General features: G+C 38.6%; 2 protein-coding genes across 2 annotated transcripts in view; both read left to right on the top strand.

The window, feature by feature from the left end:
* Positions 1-330: 330 nt before the first annotated feature.
* sdr42e1 (short chain dehydrogenase/reductase family 42E, member 1) lies at positions 331-3,982 on the top strand. The gene is made up of 3 exons (XM_055174963.2): positions 331-476; positions 1,831-1,911; positions 2,358-3,982. Exons 2-3 carry the CDS (start codon positions 1,850-1,852, stop codon positions 3,454-3,456), a joined length of 1,161 nt encoding a protein of 386 aa, XP_055030938.2. The 5' UTR covers positions 331-476; positions 1,831-1,849; the 3' UTR covers positions 3,457-3,982.
* Positions 3,983-5,246: 1,264 nt separating this feature from the next.
* wtip (WT1 interacting protein) overlaps positions 5,247-19,340 on the top strand; it is a 36,122-nt gene continuing 22,028 nt past the window's right edge. The window contains exons 1-2 of the mRNA XM_055174962.2: positions 5,247-6,666; positions 18,834-18,935. Of these exons, the coding sequence (XP_055030937.2) occupies positions 5,247-6,666; positions 18,834-18,935 (1,522 nt within the window). The remainder of the gene's footprint in view (positions 6,667-18,833; positions 18,936-19,340) is intronic.

Raw genomic sequence — 19,340 nt, 5'->3', positions numbered from 1 at the left:
CGGCATCGGTAACGCCCCCACGACAACATCACGGTTCACAGAGTGTCACATCTATAAAAATCTGTCTTGTTGACGTAAATATCTCATTTATTTATGTGTTTGTTTTTCTTTATTGTACTTTGTATTACCATTACTAGGAAATTTGGTCATGTTTGTGTGTGTTGAATATATTTTTAGCAATACTGTATGTAAAACTTATAACACAGATAAGATATAGACACACAGACAAATGTATCAATAAATATATAATTTCAAAAGTTATAGTAAATATAAATTTACTGTTATTTTCAACCAAAGATTTTTAATAGAGATTTTACTGTTTGTACATTGGACTGAGTTCATTTTCATCCAATCACAGCGAGGCACAACTCCCACTCACCCAATGAAAATTATGTCTGATTTAGTCCCGCCCATTCACGCGTTTCCTAGGAAGTACTCGAGCTTGTCCCACACGCTTTCGATTCAAAGATTGTCAGGTATGTTAATATATTTGATTAACTAATGACTCATATGATGTTTCACAAGTGTTTTACAGATATCTAGGGTTCGTCCTTTCAACCGAATTTATTTGCATATCTAATAATGACAGCAAAGCCGTGTTTATTAAAATGAAGATAAAATATGTTACACAACTGGTATTTTGTGTACATGTACAAGCAGAATTACAAGAAAATCGTCTGAAAATATTCTCGAACAGAAACAAAGATTCTGAAAGAAAAACAATAACAAATGTACTATGATTGTCAACACTTAATAACACAGTTAACAGTACATGTTAAAAGTTAAAACACATTTACCTGAAAATATGATGTCATGTTCTTGGAACAATTTTTATCGTAAGGCTCATGCTGACATGTTAGGTAAGTGTACACATATACATTTTTAATGGATGATTTGGTCCAGATAGTTATGCAGCCAACAGTTTCTATTATGGGCTTGTGTAAGAAACCCTGTTTAAAAAGTATCCCAGGATGCACCTGAAGTTTATTCAATGCCCAAAGTGTGCAGAGCTGTAATCCAGACTAGGGTTGCATAAAGATTAATCATGATTGTACAAAATGAAGGTTTTTGTTAACATCATATATTTGTTTGAACTGTGAATAATAATTATGTATATATAAATATGCACACATGCATGTATAATCTTAAGAAACAAAATTATATATTAAGTATGTATATATTATATAAATTACACATTAATATACAAATGTATATGTAAACATTACTTAAATATATACATGCACGTGTGTGTATTTATTATACAAAGTTATTATACACAGTACACACACATATATGATGTAAACAAAAACCTTTATTCTGCGATAGATTAATCGCGATTAATTGTTATGCAACCCTAATCCAGACCCCATGTTTAGGCCAACAATGTTCTAGGACTGACTAAATTGATCATGAAGTGAGTATTCAATCATTAAAACCTTAAAAAAAAAACGGTAACAGTTTACAATAAGGTTCATTAGTTAACATTAGTTAACTACATTAGTTAACATGAACTAATAATGAACTGCACTTATACAGCATTTATTAATCTTTGTTAATGTTAATTTCAACAATTACTAATACTTTATTAAAATCTTGTTAACGTTAGTTAATGCACTGTGAACTAACATGAAGAAACAATTTAAAGCTTTATTTCTATTAACTAACATGAGCAAAGATGAATAAATAGTGTAACAAACGTATTGCTCATTGTTTGTCTATGTTAGTTGATACATTAACTAATGTTAACTAATGAACCTTATTGTTAACTGTTACAAAAAAACTTTTAATTGTTGCTGTTTTTTTTACAAATCGAATTTTATTTTTTTGCAGATTCTGCATTTTTACCACCATGGAAGAAAACAAAACATGCATCTTCCTTATAACCGGAGGAGGAGGTTATTTTGGATTCCGGTATTGTATCTTTTTTATGTCAATGTAACCCCGGTCCCCAGGCATCAGTTATTTAGCATCATGCATTATTTTAACACTTGTAAAAACCGCTAGATGGCGCCATCATATTGTGGTTCCACAATGGTTCTACTGGTTTTGCCTTAGTACCAATTTTAAGCATTAAAAATTGTAAGCATCCCATGAATAGAAAATGGTATAGTTGTGTACACTCATAAAACAGCAGAAGTGATGCCAACACATTTAATAAACATTGGGCCAAATACTGTACCTTACCAATGTTCACTGAAATTCCATTGGAGTTTAATTGGATCCACAGCTTTCGGTATTAACAACAAAAATATGGGAAGTTTTAATAACCATTTTATAATATTTTGTTGTCCTAACTATAAATAATTGTATGATTAAATGCATAATATGGTTAATATTGATTATTATTTCTCTTTTAGTCTTGCCTGTGCCCTTCTCAAAAACTCCTCAAAAGTCGTGCTTTTTGATGTGAGGCCCCCGAGTGAGAAGTTGCCAGAAGGTATCGTATTTACACAGGCAGATATCCGTGACTACACACAGGTGGAGAAAGCTGTCCAGGGCGTTCATTGTGTGTTCCACATCGCCTCCTATGGGATGTCAGGACGAGAGCAACTCAAGAGCAAACTAATCGAAGAAGTGAACGTACAGGGAACGGAGAACGTTCTCCGGGCATGCGTGGCACACGGCGTCCCTCGACTGGTTTATACAAGCACATATAATGTAGTGTTTGGTGGTCAGGTGATTAGGGACGGTGATGAAAGTTTGCCTTATTTGCCGTTACACCTCCACCCTGATAACTATTCCAGGACTAAATCTGTAGCTGAAATGCAGGTGTTAAAAGCCAACGGTTCACCACTGAAAAATGCCACAGGGGTTCTACGGACCTGTGCCCTGCGTCCAGCTGGCATTTATGGCCCTGGGGAGCAAAGACATTTGCCTAGAATAGTCAGTTATATTGAAAAAGGCATCTTTAGGTTTGTATACGGGGACCCTGATAGTCTTGTAGAGTTTGTTCACGTGGATAATCTGGTGTCCGCACACATGTTGGCAGCCGAAGCGTTAACCGAAAAGTGTCAACACCGTGCTGCCGGTCAACCCTATTTCATCTCTGACGGAAGACCCGTTAACAACTTTGAGTTTTTTAGGCCTCTCGTGGAGGGACTAGGATACAGCTTCCCAACACTTCGGGTTCCGATATCTCTCATATACCTGTTTGCATTCCTGACCGAGATGGTTCACTATGTCATTGGTCAGATCTATAACTTCCAGCCTCTCCTGACCCGTACGGAAGTCTACAAGACGGGTGTCACCCATTACTTCAGTATGCGCAAGGCACAAGAAGAGCTGGGATACGAGCCCAAAAAGTATGACCTGGAAGAGGTTGTGCAGTGGTTTCGAAACAGAGGTCACGGGAAGATGCGCAGACAGTCACCAATAAAGAACCTAATTTTAGATGTTGTGATTGTTGTAGCCTTTGCAGCAGTGATTCTCTCTTTGCTTCCTGTTGTGGGACAATAAAGCATGCAACTTTAGTGCCTCTATAATGAATAATTTAGAACTTACATTGACTTGACTGAATTAACATGTGGATGATAGAGAAACTAGCATCATCGAATAAGCTAAACAAAAATAAAACAATTAAATTCTCCAATAATTTCTACTTCTTCGTGTGCAATGTGCTAAATAAAGTTGTCTTTAATTTTTTGGTTACAATTAATGTTTAAACTGCTACATGTGGAGGCCAAAATACATAAGAACTTATTAATAGTTGGCATTTCCCCCTTTGGTTTAATAATATAATGCACTTAAGGTGGCAGAGCAACCTGATGATCCATGAAATCTACCATGATTTGAAAATGTTTTTGTGCTCTAACATTTTGTATAAAGAAGTTTACATGATCAATGTGACAGATATCCTCATTTTTATTAGTAGAAATAGTGCAAAATCGTTCTTGTTTGTTGATAACGTGTGTTACAGTGGTTGTTTTAGTTAACATTAATTTATAGCTAACTTGAACTAACAATAAACAATATGTCTACAGCATTTATTAATCTAAGTTCATGTTAATTTCAGCATTTCCTAATACATTTTTAGAATTAAAACTTGTAACTGTTAATATGAGTTAATGCCCCATAACAACTATGACATTATCAAAGATTAATAAATATTGAAAAACGATATTGTTTATGTTAGCTAATGCATTTACTAATGTAAAAAAATACAACCTTATTTTAAGTGTTATGCCATAACTTTTGAGTTTTACAATTTTTTTAATCCTAAAATATTCTAGTTATGGTTTTGAATGGGAAAATTGTGCTCCATTTAAAATATACAAGATTAAGATATATGGTTAATGAAAAAATTATTTTGTGGAATGACAAAAAGTTTGCCCCCTTTACTTTAACAAAATAAAAATGCCCCCATGCACTGCTGTACACACTGGTTAATATGTTATTATAAGAAAACATATTACTTGGTAAAGAGGGTAATATTTAAAAAAAACATGAAGGAATATTAGTAACATTATGCTTCTCTCTTAAATATAAATTACTGAATAACAGGTTGCACAAAGTTGCTCATTAAATTATGCGTTTCACTTCTAGAGGGGTTTATTAATGTTTAATTAACTAAGTTATTTGTGTTGGTTTGATCCATGTGGATAAATGTATAATCTTGCCCGCTGGATGAACGTGGACACACAGAGAGACCCTCCAAAATAGTTTTTTTTAGGATTCTGCTCCCCCTCGCTCAGCTCTCTATCATTGTTTCGCTCCGGCATTAACCACATTCCACAGTGCCGCAGCGCAGCCGGTCTCCCTCCGCGCATTCCTTCTGCACAAACGAGTTCCACACGCTTCGGTTCACACGAGAGGTTCCGTTCGTTTCCGTGGCCGAAACCTCCAACGCACATCGTGACCCCTCGCGGGGACTTTTAACGCAACTCGAAATCGCAGCAAAAAAGTTTTCAAGAACAATCACGGAAAATCAAAGAGTGGAAATTCCTCCGCGCAGCGCGCCATTGACTGTGAAGACCTTTCAACTTCACAAAAACTGAAATTGACAAACGTTCTGTTGTGTGGAAACTTTGTCACGACGAGCGTATCGCCACGATTCGACAGGCGGGGATCATGTATCGTGACGAAATGACGGCAAAGGACTGAATTAACGGGAGCAACGATGGCTCGCCTGAGGCGGCATTTTTCGTTTGTGATTTTCATGTAAAATGCAGTTTGCGTTGTAGTTGACTCGCGCTCCGCGCGCTCCCATTCGGCGTCTCTTAACTTACCTCACAGTCCCACCGCGCGACATGGATGAATATGAGGAGGATCCGGGGCGCAGAGCGAGCAAACTGATGGAGAATCTTTCCATATTTGACGTTTTCCCGGACGGCTTGTACGGAGAGCCGAACCCGGACGCGGATTTTAAGTCCGCCGTGTTACCTGGTCAGAAAAGTAAGCGAATGAATGGCAGCTCCTCTCACGCGCCTCACCAGCACAGCCACACGCCCGGGAACAAAGTCTACGGCGCGGCTCCGGTGCGCTCCGTTAACGGGAACCGACCCTCAGTGCCTATGGATTTCTGTTCTCCGCAAATGGAAGCGGTTTATCCCGCTCCCGATGCGTACTGCACCAAATCCGAAGTTGCCTTGCCGTGCTACAGCGGCGCGTCGGACCGGCTCAGGAGATACACGCACGCGGATGCACAGGGACACCGATACAGCACCGGCTGCGCGTACGACGGGCTCGTGCTGGGCAAACAGATGACCGTTTCGGGCGTGAGGAGCAACAGTATGTGCATGGGCAACCCTGATGGCAGGTACATAGCCACAAGTCCCCGGTCCAGTTTGGCCTCGTCGCACTCCTCTCAAGATCAGAGCAAACACACCAGCCCTCGGTCCAGCATCAGCAGCCCTCGGTCCAGCCTCGTGTCACCCGGACAGGAGAAATACGGCGAGGGGAACAGTGTCATCAGCCCTCGGTCCAGCTACGCGAGCACGGCCAGTGACACTAGTAAACATTCCAGTCCCAGGACCAGCCTCAACAGCTACGATTGTGGAAGCAAACCGAGCAGCAACCGAACCAGCGGCATCAGCATGGGCTACGATCAGCGACACATCAGCCCCAGGTCCAGCACCGCTAGCCAGTACTCCAGTACCACGAGCCCGCGCTCCAGCTACTCGGATTCGCGTTTCACGCCCGCGGGTAACCACGACCCGGAGGTCGCCGCGATGCACTGCATGCCAGTGACCAGCCCCCGGTCCAGCATCTGTAGCCAGGACGGGGGTGCGCGACCCGCTGGTGCGGCCAACTGCGTGGTCAGCCCCCGGTCGAGCATATCCAGCCACAGCTCCAGGAGTTCTCGAAGCTCTCGGGGATCCATGAGCGCGTATCCCGAGCTCCAACTGCCCTCGCCGCGGTCGTCCATGCTGGCAACCGGCTTACCGGAGGACGCGCTGCTGCAGGACTTCCAAGAGCCGAACGGCCTCCATAACAACCGTGTCCACCTCCAGACCTTCCCGGTGCTGGAAGAACCACAGCAGCAGAATTCAGACGTGAATGTGCAGTTTAACTACGGGAAAACGGGCGCAGCTGGTCAGCGCTTTAAGTTGCCATGCCAAGTGACTCCATCCCGGGAGAGTGGTCCCAGTCAGGCGGAGAGGCGCCTGGAGGCCCTCACCTTGGAGCTGGAAAAAGAGCTCGAGATGCACATGAAAAAAGAATATTTCGGTAAGCAGTTTAAAAGTTTCTTCACAAAAGTGTAGTTTTTAGTACTTCACTAAAAATGAACAGTAAGCATTAAAAGCTCTCCAATATATCTGATCATGCAACTTGGAGAGGTTTGATGCGCACTGTACGTTTGCTTTTATCAGTGTCCTACCAGCAGGTCTGTCATTTTATAAATCCATGAATGATCATTACAGCTTATCACATTAAAGTTTGTGTTTGTGTGTTTGGAAAAATCATATTCACATCTTGACCCACACATACACATTTTACCAGACTCAACAACACAGAGGAACCTTTGTGTTGGACTCATTAAAGTATCATTAGGGTGTGGGAAACAGGTGTAAGTCGTGTTTCTGAATGGATCAGTGTTCCTTCTGAACAAGATGTTTTGTGCTTGAGCTCTGTAAATGTTTATTTTAATTGCACAATGTTTATTTTAACCTGTATGACCACAACCATCCCAGACATGAAATACCTACCTTTAGGTCAGAATTGTATGTTTTCTGCTCAAAGGAAACAATGAGTTGTTTAAGAGCGTCTAGAATTTGGATAGTAACATAAAAAACACGTATTTGGACATTTTTAGTTATCAAGTAATTGTGGTTAGCACTACTTATTATCTTTGAGCTGGATATTAAAAAAGCTGTTCGTTCTCATTTCATAAACCTGCTTCATTTCACAAAGCGACAAACAATGAAATTAAAGTAAATATTGAGTCATTTGACATTTTACTCCATTTATTTATTTTGTCAGATGTTGCTCTTTCTCAGATCAGGACACTGCATGAGTTCAGTTTAAGTATCAACTTAATCTGAGATGTTTCCTCTAAAATGATTTTGGAGACATAAAAATACAAACTTCGTCAATTGATAACATATAGTTAGTTGGATGTTGATTGCAGTTTGGTGTTTCAATTGTTTTACGTTTTTAAGTAAACAGTTGAGATATTAGAAAGATCCCACGGAATGAAGAGAGATACATTTATTAAAGTTTCCGGGCAGAGTTTTAATCCCACTTATTGTTTATTTGCTTTTGTTTTTGAGTGTTTTGGGAACACACCTGTTTTTCACCATGTTTAAAGGATTACTACACTTTCTTAAAAAAATCCTCATCATTTACTCATCCCTATGTCATCCAACATGTTTCATTGTTCAGTCGAGAAGAAATTACGTTTTTTGAGGAAAACATTCCAGGATTTTTCTCCTTATAATGGACTTTAGTGGATCTAAACAGTTTACAGTTTCACTGCAACTTCAAAGGGCTCCAAACGATCCCAACCCGAGGCATTAAAGGAATATTAAATTTTCTTAAAAGAAAAATCGAGATAATTTACTCACCACCATGTCATCCAAAATGTTGATTTCTTTCTTTGTTCAGGTGAGAAGAAATTATTTTTTTTGAGGAAAACATTGCAGGATTTTTCTCATTTTAATGGACTTTAATAGAGCCTAACATTCAATAATTAACACTTAACAGTTTTTTCCAACGGAGTTTTAAAGGACTATAAACGATCCCAAACGAGGCATAAGGGTCTTATAGCGAAATGATTGTCATTTTTGACAAGAAAAATAAAAAATATCCACTTTTAAACCACAACTTCTCGTCTAGATCCGGTCGTGATGCGCCAACTGACCCCACGCAATACGTCATGACGTCAAGAGGTCACAGAGGACGAACGCGAAACTCCGCCCCAGTGTTTACAAGTGCGTTGAAAGAGGACCGTTCCGACGTTGTTGTATGTCAACTGATACTAATCAATGTCTTTGTGTCAGTTTATTGTTTACAATGGTCCGCAAATGTGCGTTTTATATATGTAACACGTGACCTCCCTACGTCACTACGCATTTACGTAAGGTCGCGCTGGACCGGGCCTAGACGAAAAGTTGTGGTTTAAAAGAGCATATGTTTTATTTTTCTTGTCAAAAATGACAATCGTTTCACTAGATAAGACCCTAATGCCTCGTTTGAGATCGTTTATAGAACTTTGAAACTCCGTTGAAAAAAACTGTTAAGTGTTGAGTTAAGTATTAAATGTTGCGCTCTATTAAAGTCCATTAAAATTAGAAAAATCCTGCAATGTTTTCCTCAAAAAACATAATTTCTTCTCGACTGAACAAAGAAAGACATCAACATTTTGGATGACATGGTGGTGAGTAAATATCTGGATTTTTCTTTTGAGAAAATGGAATATTCCTTTAAGTCCAATTCAGAGTCGTGCGCAAGGTCTACGCCATAGGTTATCCTTAGCCTTTGCGTATAGCCTGACATGCACCTTACAAAATTTTTAACACGCAGACCGAAAGGGCTGTGATTGGTCCACTAGAACCCCTCCCGTTAGGTTAAAAAACTGCATCATAGGTATTTACGTTTGCGATGGTGAGAACAAAGATGGGCCAAGTTGAGGAGTGATTTAGTTGAAACTGCAACAAAAGTTGCTGTTTATTTACTTCCATCACTGCTGGTCTTCTCAAAACATGACAAGAAGACAACAAGTTGCTGTTTCTTCTTCGTTTGTGGGTTAAACTGACTTCTTCATTGGCAGTCGCGCCGCAACTGTGGTATATGCCTACCAGCGGTCTGCATGTGTGTTTGCACGTCGACGCAGACGACGCAGAAGTATATGAAAACCGATGTGTATCCTACGCCATCGCAGCTACGCCGTAGGACATACGCACAACTATAATGAGCCCTTAAGGGACAATCTAGCGAAAGATTGTCATTTTTTGCCAAAAAAATAAATACATTTACTTTTAAACCACAACTTCTTGTCTTGCGCTAGCTGTGTGACACGCCAGCGTGTACTTACATACTGCATAATCAAGTTGAATGTCACGTGTTACATATGTGAAACGCACACTTGTGGACTATTTTAAACAATAAATTGACACAAAGACATTAATTATCAGTATCATTCCACATACAATGTGGAATGGTCGTCTTTCTCCACATTTGTAAACACTGGAGCGATAGTTGCACATGCATCATGCGTGACCTTTCGACGTGATTACTTAGAACTTAAGTTCACACTGGCGCATCACAAGGCCAGTGCAAGACAAGAAGTTGCGGTTATAAAAGTACATATTTTTTATTTTTTTGACAAAAATGATGACCGTTTCGCTTGGGATCGTTCAGAGCTGGATTAAAACTGTAAAGTGTTGAGGTCTACTATATGGATAAAAATCCTGGAACCTTTTCCTCAAAAAACTAATCCTTTAACTATGATTGTTGATTGGTTTTGGTCAAACTGGGCACCATCCGTGGGCCAATCACAACAAAGGCTGCTGGTATCCCTACTGGCACTGCCCAAAAAGGACATTATGGTCAGTGAGCAGACACATACAGTTCTTAGCAGCTTGTTTTTGGCAAAGACCTGGATGGAAAAAGGCAAGTCTTTAGAGAGTACATACTTTGTCTCCCAGTTTGAACACCACTTCCTGCCAGTGTCCTTCCAAGTCCCAAACATCAACAGTACTATAGAGGCATGCTAGCGATTTTTTCTTAGGGAAATCCTAATTTGTGATTTGGCAGTCGTATTGTTTGGAAAGTGAAGTAAAATACAATAGCAGAGGCAAAATTAGTACCTATAAACTGTAAAACTTTGCGTTGTTGGTAGAACATGACCATGATGATCATCTCTCCTGTATTCTGGGTTTAGATTTTACATTTTTACATTGGGTGTTTATTCGTGAGTGGTTATTGTCTGTTTAAAAAGTAGTGTGCTGATGTCAGGGGTTGCTATAGAGATGCTAGCTGGATGCACACTTGCCCAAGTGCCTAAATGTAAAAGCAAACCTCTTTAAGCAAGCCTTACAATGTCAGGTATCATTAATGCCAGCAGCTTTACAGTCTCTAAACGATTCAGGAAGAGTTTTGTGCCGAAGATCAATACTTGGGGATGACGGTTTCGTTCATATCACTAAATATAAGCAGCTGCAATAGTGATGCATGCTTTAGCAAACCTTACTAAGCATGCCAAATTACTTTAATGACATCTTCATCTATTTCAAAGATCAAGTAGGGTGCAGTAATGCAAGCTTTAGGTTTGTTGTTGCGACTGTCACATTGTTTCATTTTTTGTGTCTCTGTAGCAACAATGGTTTGTTTCTGTCTACTCATGTTACTGCACAAATATACATTTGAACAGGTTTAGTAAGATGAAGTCTGGAGATGGAGGTACCGGTATGTATGTTTGTGCCCTTTAAGAAACAGGCAATGTTTTCTTTTACTGCACGCTGAACCCTCTTGCATTAGTCTGCACGCAACTGCGAACCTACTCCGTTACCGTGACAACAGCTCCCCTAAAATCGATCTCGCCGGGCATTCATGATGTTTTTCTGCACTCTTACTCTTAAAGGATTAGTTCACCTGATAATGAAAATAGTTATGTACTCACTGTCTTGTTCTGAATGATTATGGGTCAATGATTTGTGTCCGGACATTGGGTCTCATTCACTAAGCATGCGTACCCACAAATTTGTTCGTAAAATGTGCGTACAGACGTTTTAACTAACAAATCATGATTCAACAAAAACTTTCATACTAAAATTTATTTTAAATGCATGCAAAAACGTAAGAACAACTTAGACCACACGTACGCAATAATCGTAAACAAGAAAAAAAAAATATAACACAGATATATATTATAGGGTTCTTTTTCAATGTTCATGATTATTGCGTACGTGTGGTCTAAGTTGTTCTTAAGTTATTGCAAACATTTAGAATAAATTTTAGTATAAAAGTTTTTGTTAGTTAAAACGTCAGAACGCATATTTCACGAACAAATATGTGCGTACGCATGATTAGTGAATGAGACCCATTATGTGCTATAAAAAATAACTTGATACATTTATGACATGTCACTTTATTCTATAAAACTTATCTAGTTTAAATACATTTTCAGTATTTTTTTTATATAATAAATACTAAGTTTTGTTTTAGCATATCAAATTTGTAAAATGTCAGGCGGGGCAACTGTCAGTTCAAATTTGCAGTTTAAGGCAACGGTTAAAAATTGTGTTTAAATCATTAAAAATTCAAAATAAGATACTAAGGCATTATTTTATGTTTTTTTTTTTTATAAACAAATTTTACAATATCAGTAGTTGATAGGATGTAAGGATAATTAAAAAACTTTTGTCCAACACTTTGGTTGTTCTCAAATGTCAAGGTAGTATAACCGCAATCATGGGCCTTTTATTAAAAATGTAACAAGAATAAACAGTAAACATGATATAACATCATTCAGTGAACCAGGTGGTCTTCATGGCTGAATGAAAGTTTGTAGATTTCTCTCTAATACTGAAAAAATACTTTCTGTGTCAGGTGGTACAACCAATGTAAAACTTAAAAAAAATGATCAAATACATTTTATTTAAAAATGTATTTATGAATTTGATAGACAAAAGCTCAAGTAGAATTCTGCTTAATGTAAATTCAATGTAGAGGTCAGGTGGAGCAACCAGAAAGTCAAAGGGTGCAACTGCTATGAATGCTCCTAAGAATTAAAAAACATTAAGCAATATTTACATTAAGTAAAGTTGTTTTACACTTTTTAAATACGATTACACAATTTTAAATGCCACTATCAAAAAATGACACTGGGCGCGTATTAAAACATATTTGACACTAGAAATGTTTCCATCCACCTATTTTTATGCAATTTTTGACTATCACATAAAAAATGCTGGATGGAAACGCCAAGATGCGCATAAATTATAAAAATGTGCATAAAACTTATGTGCTTAATTGCGTCGGATAAATTTCTTATCCAATAAGACAACAGCATTATAAATATCTCAAAATATTAAATTAGTTCATATAACGTACTGTATATGCTATACTTCAACTAGCTTTGTGCAGACACCAAAATGTGTGTCCCTGTTTGCAAATTTTATATGTGGTTCTAGTATATACATTTTTGGATGGGCTAATCTTTTAAATTTGTGAGTTTGTATGTGAGAGAGTACATGGTATTTATAAAAGAATGTGTTTTTGGTTAATCATCAGCTAGTTTTACTGAAGCGCCGTCTGTGTGACCCTTCATTAGACTGGGCAGTACCAGACTCTTGGCACACACTGTTTGTCTCTGTATCCAGACACAGCTGCTGGGGGTCGACACTGATCACCTGCTTAGAATAACAATGATCTTAGACCGCACATGTGCACACAAACACGCCCACCGAAACGCCCACAAAACACAGAAACAATCAGTGCTATAGCACTACACATACACATAATCTGCTCTTGTATTTGAGTTTCTCATGGAAATCTGTTTCTGCAAAGATCTGGCAACATTTTTGCCTGTTTGAATCTGCTGAACTTCGTGTATCCGCACAGGCACTTGGGATTCAGGGTCTGGTTTAAAATAAACACTGAATGAGACTTTCCTTACTGGACGAGTAAATACTGACCACATCCGCATAGAGGATCTTTCATTCCAATTTTTTTTTTTATTCGATTAAGACAGCTGGACCCTTACCCTTTTAAAGTTCAAACTTTATTCTTAACTTTGCAGAGAGTCACCACAGCTTGCCTCTTTTCGGGGAAGTTTGTAAGCAGTATCATTTGAGCAGTTGTGCAACTTACTGTTTTCTTTACTAAGTAATTTTATAGACTTGAATTAAAGGAGGAAACTAAGGAACTGAGTCTAGATACCCAAAAAAACTTGATCTTATAGCAACTTTATGTAACTTTATAGCAACCCGGAAAGCCTTAGCAATATGCATTGACAGATTTTGTACAAAACAATAACTGGAGTGCATTTGATGTGTACGTAAAAACATGGTATGGGATCTTTGCACTTTGTTGTCGTGTGTGTACAGTTTGTACCCCCTGTGATCCAAACATAATAGTAGAAGCATAAGATTGTGGTATAATCTTTAGCTTTGTGTAAAACAAAGCAAAGTGCTTCGTTTGATGTGAAGCAGATTGAGTGAGTCATTTATATCAGCAGAGCAGAAAGGAAAGGAGTCAGGGGTTTGTAGAGGAAATGGTACCGGGCTGTACCAGGTGAGGGGAGCGTGTCTGGAGGATGTGTGCTGTTATCACCCTAAGTTTTATGCTCTAAGTGTCTGAAAGTGATCACGTTTGTGCTACGGACATGATTGATTTTGCATGGGTGAATTCCATTTATGTTTACTTTAGAAAAATAATAGAGTTGTCAGTCATTTCTGCAGTTAAGTCAATAAGGAGCATCTTTAGATCTAAAGGGATATTGATGGGAGGTTTGTAGCCTCCATAGGTACTATCTACTTCTGTACAACTCAATATCCGAATCTTATTTTCTCTTTTCTTAACTTGTCTATTGTAGTGCAAAAAAATACAGTGATGAAAACCATACTGTCCAAATGCAGCACTTTTTAACTTTAAAATCATTCTGGATTTTTCTCCATATAGTGGACTTAACTTAAGTGGACCTCGAAACGATCAATATCATGAAAAATATGTACTTTTAAACCACAACTTCTCGTCTTGCGCTAGTCGTGTGACACACCAGCGTGACCTTACGTATTACGTAATCACATCGAAAGGTTACGCATTACGTATGCAAAACTACCGCTCCAGTGTTTACAAGTGCGGAGAAAGAGGTGTCTGATGTTGTTTTATGTGGAATGATACTAATTAATGTCTTTGTTTCAGTTTATTGTTTAAATGGTTTGCAAGTGTGCATTTCACATATGTAACGTGTGGCCTTTCGACGTGATTACGTAATACTTAAGGTTACATTGGCACATCACAAGGCTAGTGCAAGACGAGAAGTTGTGGTTTAAAAGTACTTTTTTGTGAAAATGATAATCTTTTCGCGAGATAAGACTCTTATGCCTCGGTTCGGATTGTTTTAGTGTTGGGCGATATGCCCCCATTTTGAGATCGTCCTATCGTCAGTTTACTCATTTATTTATTTGTTCATTTTTACTCATTTATAACTAGACACTTAATTGATGGACAAAAAAAGAGCAAGGGCAACACTGTCATGTCAGCAACCTTCTTAAAACTGATGCCATTAATCCATCCGCGTCATTTAGTCCAGGCGCTCAAAAATGTCCTTCGTCCCAGGGAGTTGGAACAACAAACTCGCTGGTTTTAACCCTCTGTGCACCTAACAACCTCTCTAGTGCAAGGATATGTCAGAGCCGTGTGTATTATAAGTTCAGGAGTCCATGTCGCGCGCATTGAGTCCACGTTACAAGCTCACTTGCGCAAAGTGAAGCCCACAAACCCTCTCATGCGAGGAAAGGCACGCAATGTGCATGTTAATGTGAAACTATGATAATAATAATAACTATTGCCAACTATCCTCATGAAAGCTCGCTATTAGCGATATGTACTGTATGACGATCGTCGATACAGGATACTATAGTCTATTGACACAACCCTAGATTGTTTAGAGCCTTTTAAAGCTGCATTGAAACTGTAAACTCATAAAGTCCACTAAAGTCCACTACATAGAAAAAATCCTGGAAGGTTTTCCTCAAAAAACGTCTTTTCGACTGAACAAAGAAAGACATCTTGGATGACACGTGGGTGAGTAAATTATTAGGTTTGTTTTAAAAAGTGGAGTATTCCTTTAACTTCACAATTTTAAACTATTTGTATTAAATATAACTATGGTGAGCATTGACTTTAAGATTATCTGCTTAGTAATAATGAATGACACATTTCTGTAAGTGTCTTTCTGAAACAACGATATAAAGAGAGAAGGATTATAATGCATATTGGGGCTGTTTCCCCAACAGGGCTTAGATTAATCCAGGACTAGGCAATGTTTAGTTATTTAAGGACATGTAAGTAAAACTTACAAAAGACAATACTGGTGAGCATTTTGAGACAACAATTGCATTGATATATGTTAAGATATACCAGGTGTTTTTAAATTAAGATCAAACATGCATTTTAGTTTGGGACTAGGATAAGCCCTGTCTGGGAAACCACCCCATAATGTCTTACATATGGCTTGTATATCAGAGGGGCTGTGAAGCATTGTTTTTATTAAACTTGTTCATTTAAGTAAAGTAGTTCCCCTGAAATGTGCAGAGATTATCTAAAGGTCATTTTAGTCATTGTGTAGTACTCGAGCACTCGCCAGATAAGTTATGTGATTATTTTTGACATGCCCAGTCTCACTAATTGGTTATTGGTGTGGATAATAGCTGTTTTACGTGTTTAGAGGTTTTTAAGGTTCCCCATACTTATAAGAGACCAGCCACGCCTCCCAAAAATAACTGATTCTGTCCACTGGAGCTTTCACAAACACGATTAAATCAGGAAGTGCTGGATCCTGGTACATGAAATTTCCTCAATGATCCTACAATTATCTTGATGAGTTAACCATTAAGTCTCCAAAACCTTATCTGATTGATGTTGTGCAGGGTTTTAAAGGTTTTATTTTAAGTTTTACTTTAACCGAGGACGTAATTTCCCGAAACAGTGGATTGAGTTATCAGGATAATGGATGAAGATCTTTGTCAGAGATCTTGAGAAGATGATCTTGCTGTGAGACAAGTCCGTTTTATCAAGGGGTTGGTGATGTTGTGTCTTGTGGGCGAGGTGATTTCAGAGCGACCATGTCTAGGTATTGACCGTGGCCCCAGTCTGGAATGTGACCCCATTTTGTGTTTGAGAGCGTAGGGAATAATTACAGCTGCTGAGTCACTATCCCATGATGCTGAGCGTTTGCAGTTTAACTACACTGATGCATTTTAAACTAAACTTTTTTTATTTATCCTGTAGTAAGGATGGTAATCTGGTATAAAGTAACATATAATAACTTTAATGAAGGACTAATGTGTTGTACAGTGCCATAGTAACTTTTTAGTAGTAACATAGTAACAGAGATTACGGAAAATCGTTTGATTTTTGGTTGATTCACACTGCCAACAATTTTCCTAAATCTGTGCGTGCATTCTCACACATACCGTAAATATCCCGTAAAGACACGTGATGTATTCAAAGTCCTGCACTTGGTAGGTTTTTTCCACAGTGTCAGAAGTTCGCTAATTATCTGTGATTTCTCTCTTGAGCATTTTTGTTTATGACAAGAGCGTGATGCGCTGTTCTGTCAAGTTGGTGATCTCAGCTTCAGCGTGGATAGTGACGAGCTCCCTGCCTGATTTCTGCTTTAGTCCAGTTTGATCAGCGTTATCTCTGTGTCAAAGAGCTGAACCATAACTTCTTGTTGCAATGTATCCTCACTACAGCACGCCCCTTACGGCATTGTTTCTGCCTCTTGTTCACACAGGATGTTTTCTGTGAATGTTACGGCAATGTTACTAGGTCCTCTTTACGGGAGTGATCCTAGGGACCTCATTTATAAAGCTTGCTTATGCAGAAATTTGATCGTAAGGTGTGCGTACACAAAGATCCACTGCAAAGTCAAGGGTCTGAGCAGGCGTTCCCACTTTTGGTTATCCGATTGTTGCTGGTTTTTGGAAATTTATGCCAAAATTGTTGCTTGAAAAGAATTTAAACATTAGCTGCGTTTACATGGACAATTTTAATCGGTTTAAATGTTCCGTTTACAAGCAGAACAAAAATGCTGCTTGTAAACACCTCAATCGAAATAAAAAGAGCCAAGCCGATTAAAAATCTAATCAGTTTGAGAGGGGTGGTTTATACCTTTTGTAATCCGCTCCAAACACTTGATCGGATGGATAACTGAAATTGAAAAGTCCTGCGCATGTCCAATCTTCTTCTTTTCTTTTTTAATAGCAATGGCAAACCCACTTAAAGGTGCATTTCCGCCACCTACTGGACTGGAGTGTGGAGCATATGCACATGTGCAATGAAGCAGAATTGGCCTAATGATGTAAAAACTATATTTGTGCAATGTGTGCATGTCAAATGATTAAATCTGATTTGAAGCTTGTGACATAAAAACACACACGCACATCAATCCGATCACATTTTTAAGTGTTCATGTAAACGCTATGATAGGATTTGATTTCATTACGATGGAGGCAAAAGGTGTCCATGTAAACATAGCTATTTAAAGGACAAGTTCGGTATTTTACACTTAAAGCCCTGTTTTCAGATTGTTTATGGTGAAATAGAACGGTTTTGACTGAAATTTGGACATATGATGCTGGCCCGAGAATTTTCGGGTGTTTGTCGTATCACCCCCACCCTTACAATGGCTGCATAGGTGCACTGGAACAATCCTTCCTAAAATGCATTAAACTTTCATTTACAAAGACGTGAAACTCACCGAGTGGTCAGGGGTGTTCACTGATATGCTCACACAAAAATTGATGCAAAAGATGCTTTCCAACAGGTGTTTTACCATTCGTTGTAAACTTGTGGACCTACATTCTTCCGTTTAGAGCTTGAATAATAGACACTCCAGCCCAGTGGGTGGCGATAATCCACCTTTGCCAATTGCAAGAATACAAACAACTCCATTTCCATTCCTGGCGGCGGAGTAATACTGTACCTCACAGCACATCTAATACAAGTCAATGGAGTTAGACAAAAACTACGATAAAACCTGTTGGAATGCGTCTTTTGCAGCGATTTTTGTGTGAGCATATCAGTGAACACCCCCGACCACTCGGTGAGTTTCACGTCTTTGTAAACGAAAGTTTAATGCATTTTAGGAAGTATTGTTCCTGTGCACCTATGCAGCCATTGTAGAGGTAGCGGGTGAATAACAAACACCCGAAAATTCTTGGGCCAGCATCATATGTCCAAACCTCAGTCAAAACCGTTCCATCTCATCACAAACAATCCGAAAACAGGGCTCCAAGTGCAAAACACCGAACTTGTCCTTTAAAAGAGGAAATGTGCAACTGCGCACAATTTCAAGTTGATTTGCGATTTATAGATTTCACGTCTGAAAGTGAGGCGTACATTCGTTTAATTAATCACACTTTTACGCTTACGAAAAAGGATCGTAAGATTTAATTTAGGACATTTTCTATGCAGCATTTTATAAATGAGGCCCCAGAACATTTACGGGACATGTTTGTGTTCACCAATTTTATGGAAATTTTCTGGGACCAAAGTGCTGTGTGAATGGTGTATAGGAGTTTACAGTAGCATATAGTACCTTTTTTGTGTATAGTGTCCTGTCATGGCTATGGTAATAAAAGTAATCAATGTTTTACCACACAGCATCTGTTCCACATGTGGACTGTACATTTTGTATTTAATAGAGGTATGTTTTCTTCCAGGTATCTGTGTAAAGTGTGGTAAAGGTGTTTATGGAGCGAGTCAAGCATGTCAGGCCATGGGGAATCTGTATCATACTAACTGCTTCACCTGCTGCTCATGTGGTGAGTATTCATACGCATAAAACATTAGTGTGCATGTCTAAATGCGTCTAGATCAGAGGTCTCCAACGTGGTGCCCGCTGGCACAGAGTCTGTGAGGTGCCCACCAAAGCACATTCTATTAATAGTCTCAATTATAAATTTAATAATAAAATCAACATTTTAAACAATCCTAAAACAATCAACAAGTAAAGTAAAAAAGTTTAGAGTAGACTATATCAAAAAATAGTTGCCCTCCAGAAGGTGGTAGCCCTTGCTCACAAAAATTTGGAGATCCCTGGTCTAGACTTACATACATGAAAACACACTAGATATAGAAAAAGTGAGTCTAAACATTTCCATCAATACACAGATCACACTAAAATAGAGTTTTATTAAATTTCATTGCCTACATTTTCTTGTTTGCAC

Source organism: Misgurnus anguillicaudatus, chromosome 15, assembly GCF_027580225.2.
Source record: "Misgurnus anguillicaudatus chromosome 15, ASM2758022v2, whole genome shotgun sequence".
Taxonomy (NCBI): Eukaryota; Metazoa; Chordata; class Actinopteri; order Cypriniformes; family Cobitidae; genus Misgurnus; species Misgurnus anguillicaudatus.
The sequence above is the reverse complement of the archived record's forward strand: the minus strand, read 5'-3'. Positions and strand labels throughout refer to the sequence as shown.

Excerpts from the sequence above, each read along its gene's own strand:
- sdr42e1 (XM_055174963.2), top strand. The coding sequence starts at position 1,850 with ATGGAAGAAAACAAAACATGCATCTTCCTTATAACCGGAGGAGGAGGT. Across the intron at positions 1,912-2,357 it reads GGAGGTTATTTTGGATTCCG|TCTTGCCTGTGCCCTTCTCA; the intron begins GTATTGTATCTT and ends TTTCTCTTTTAG.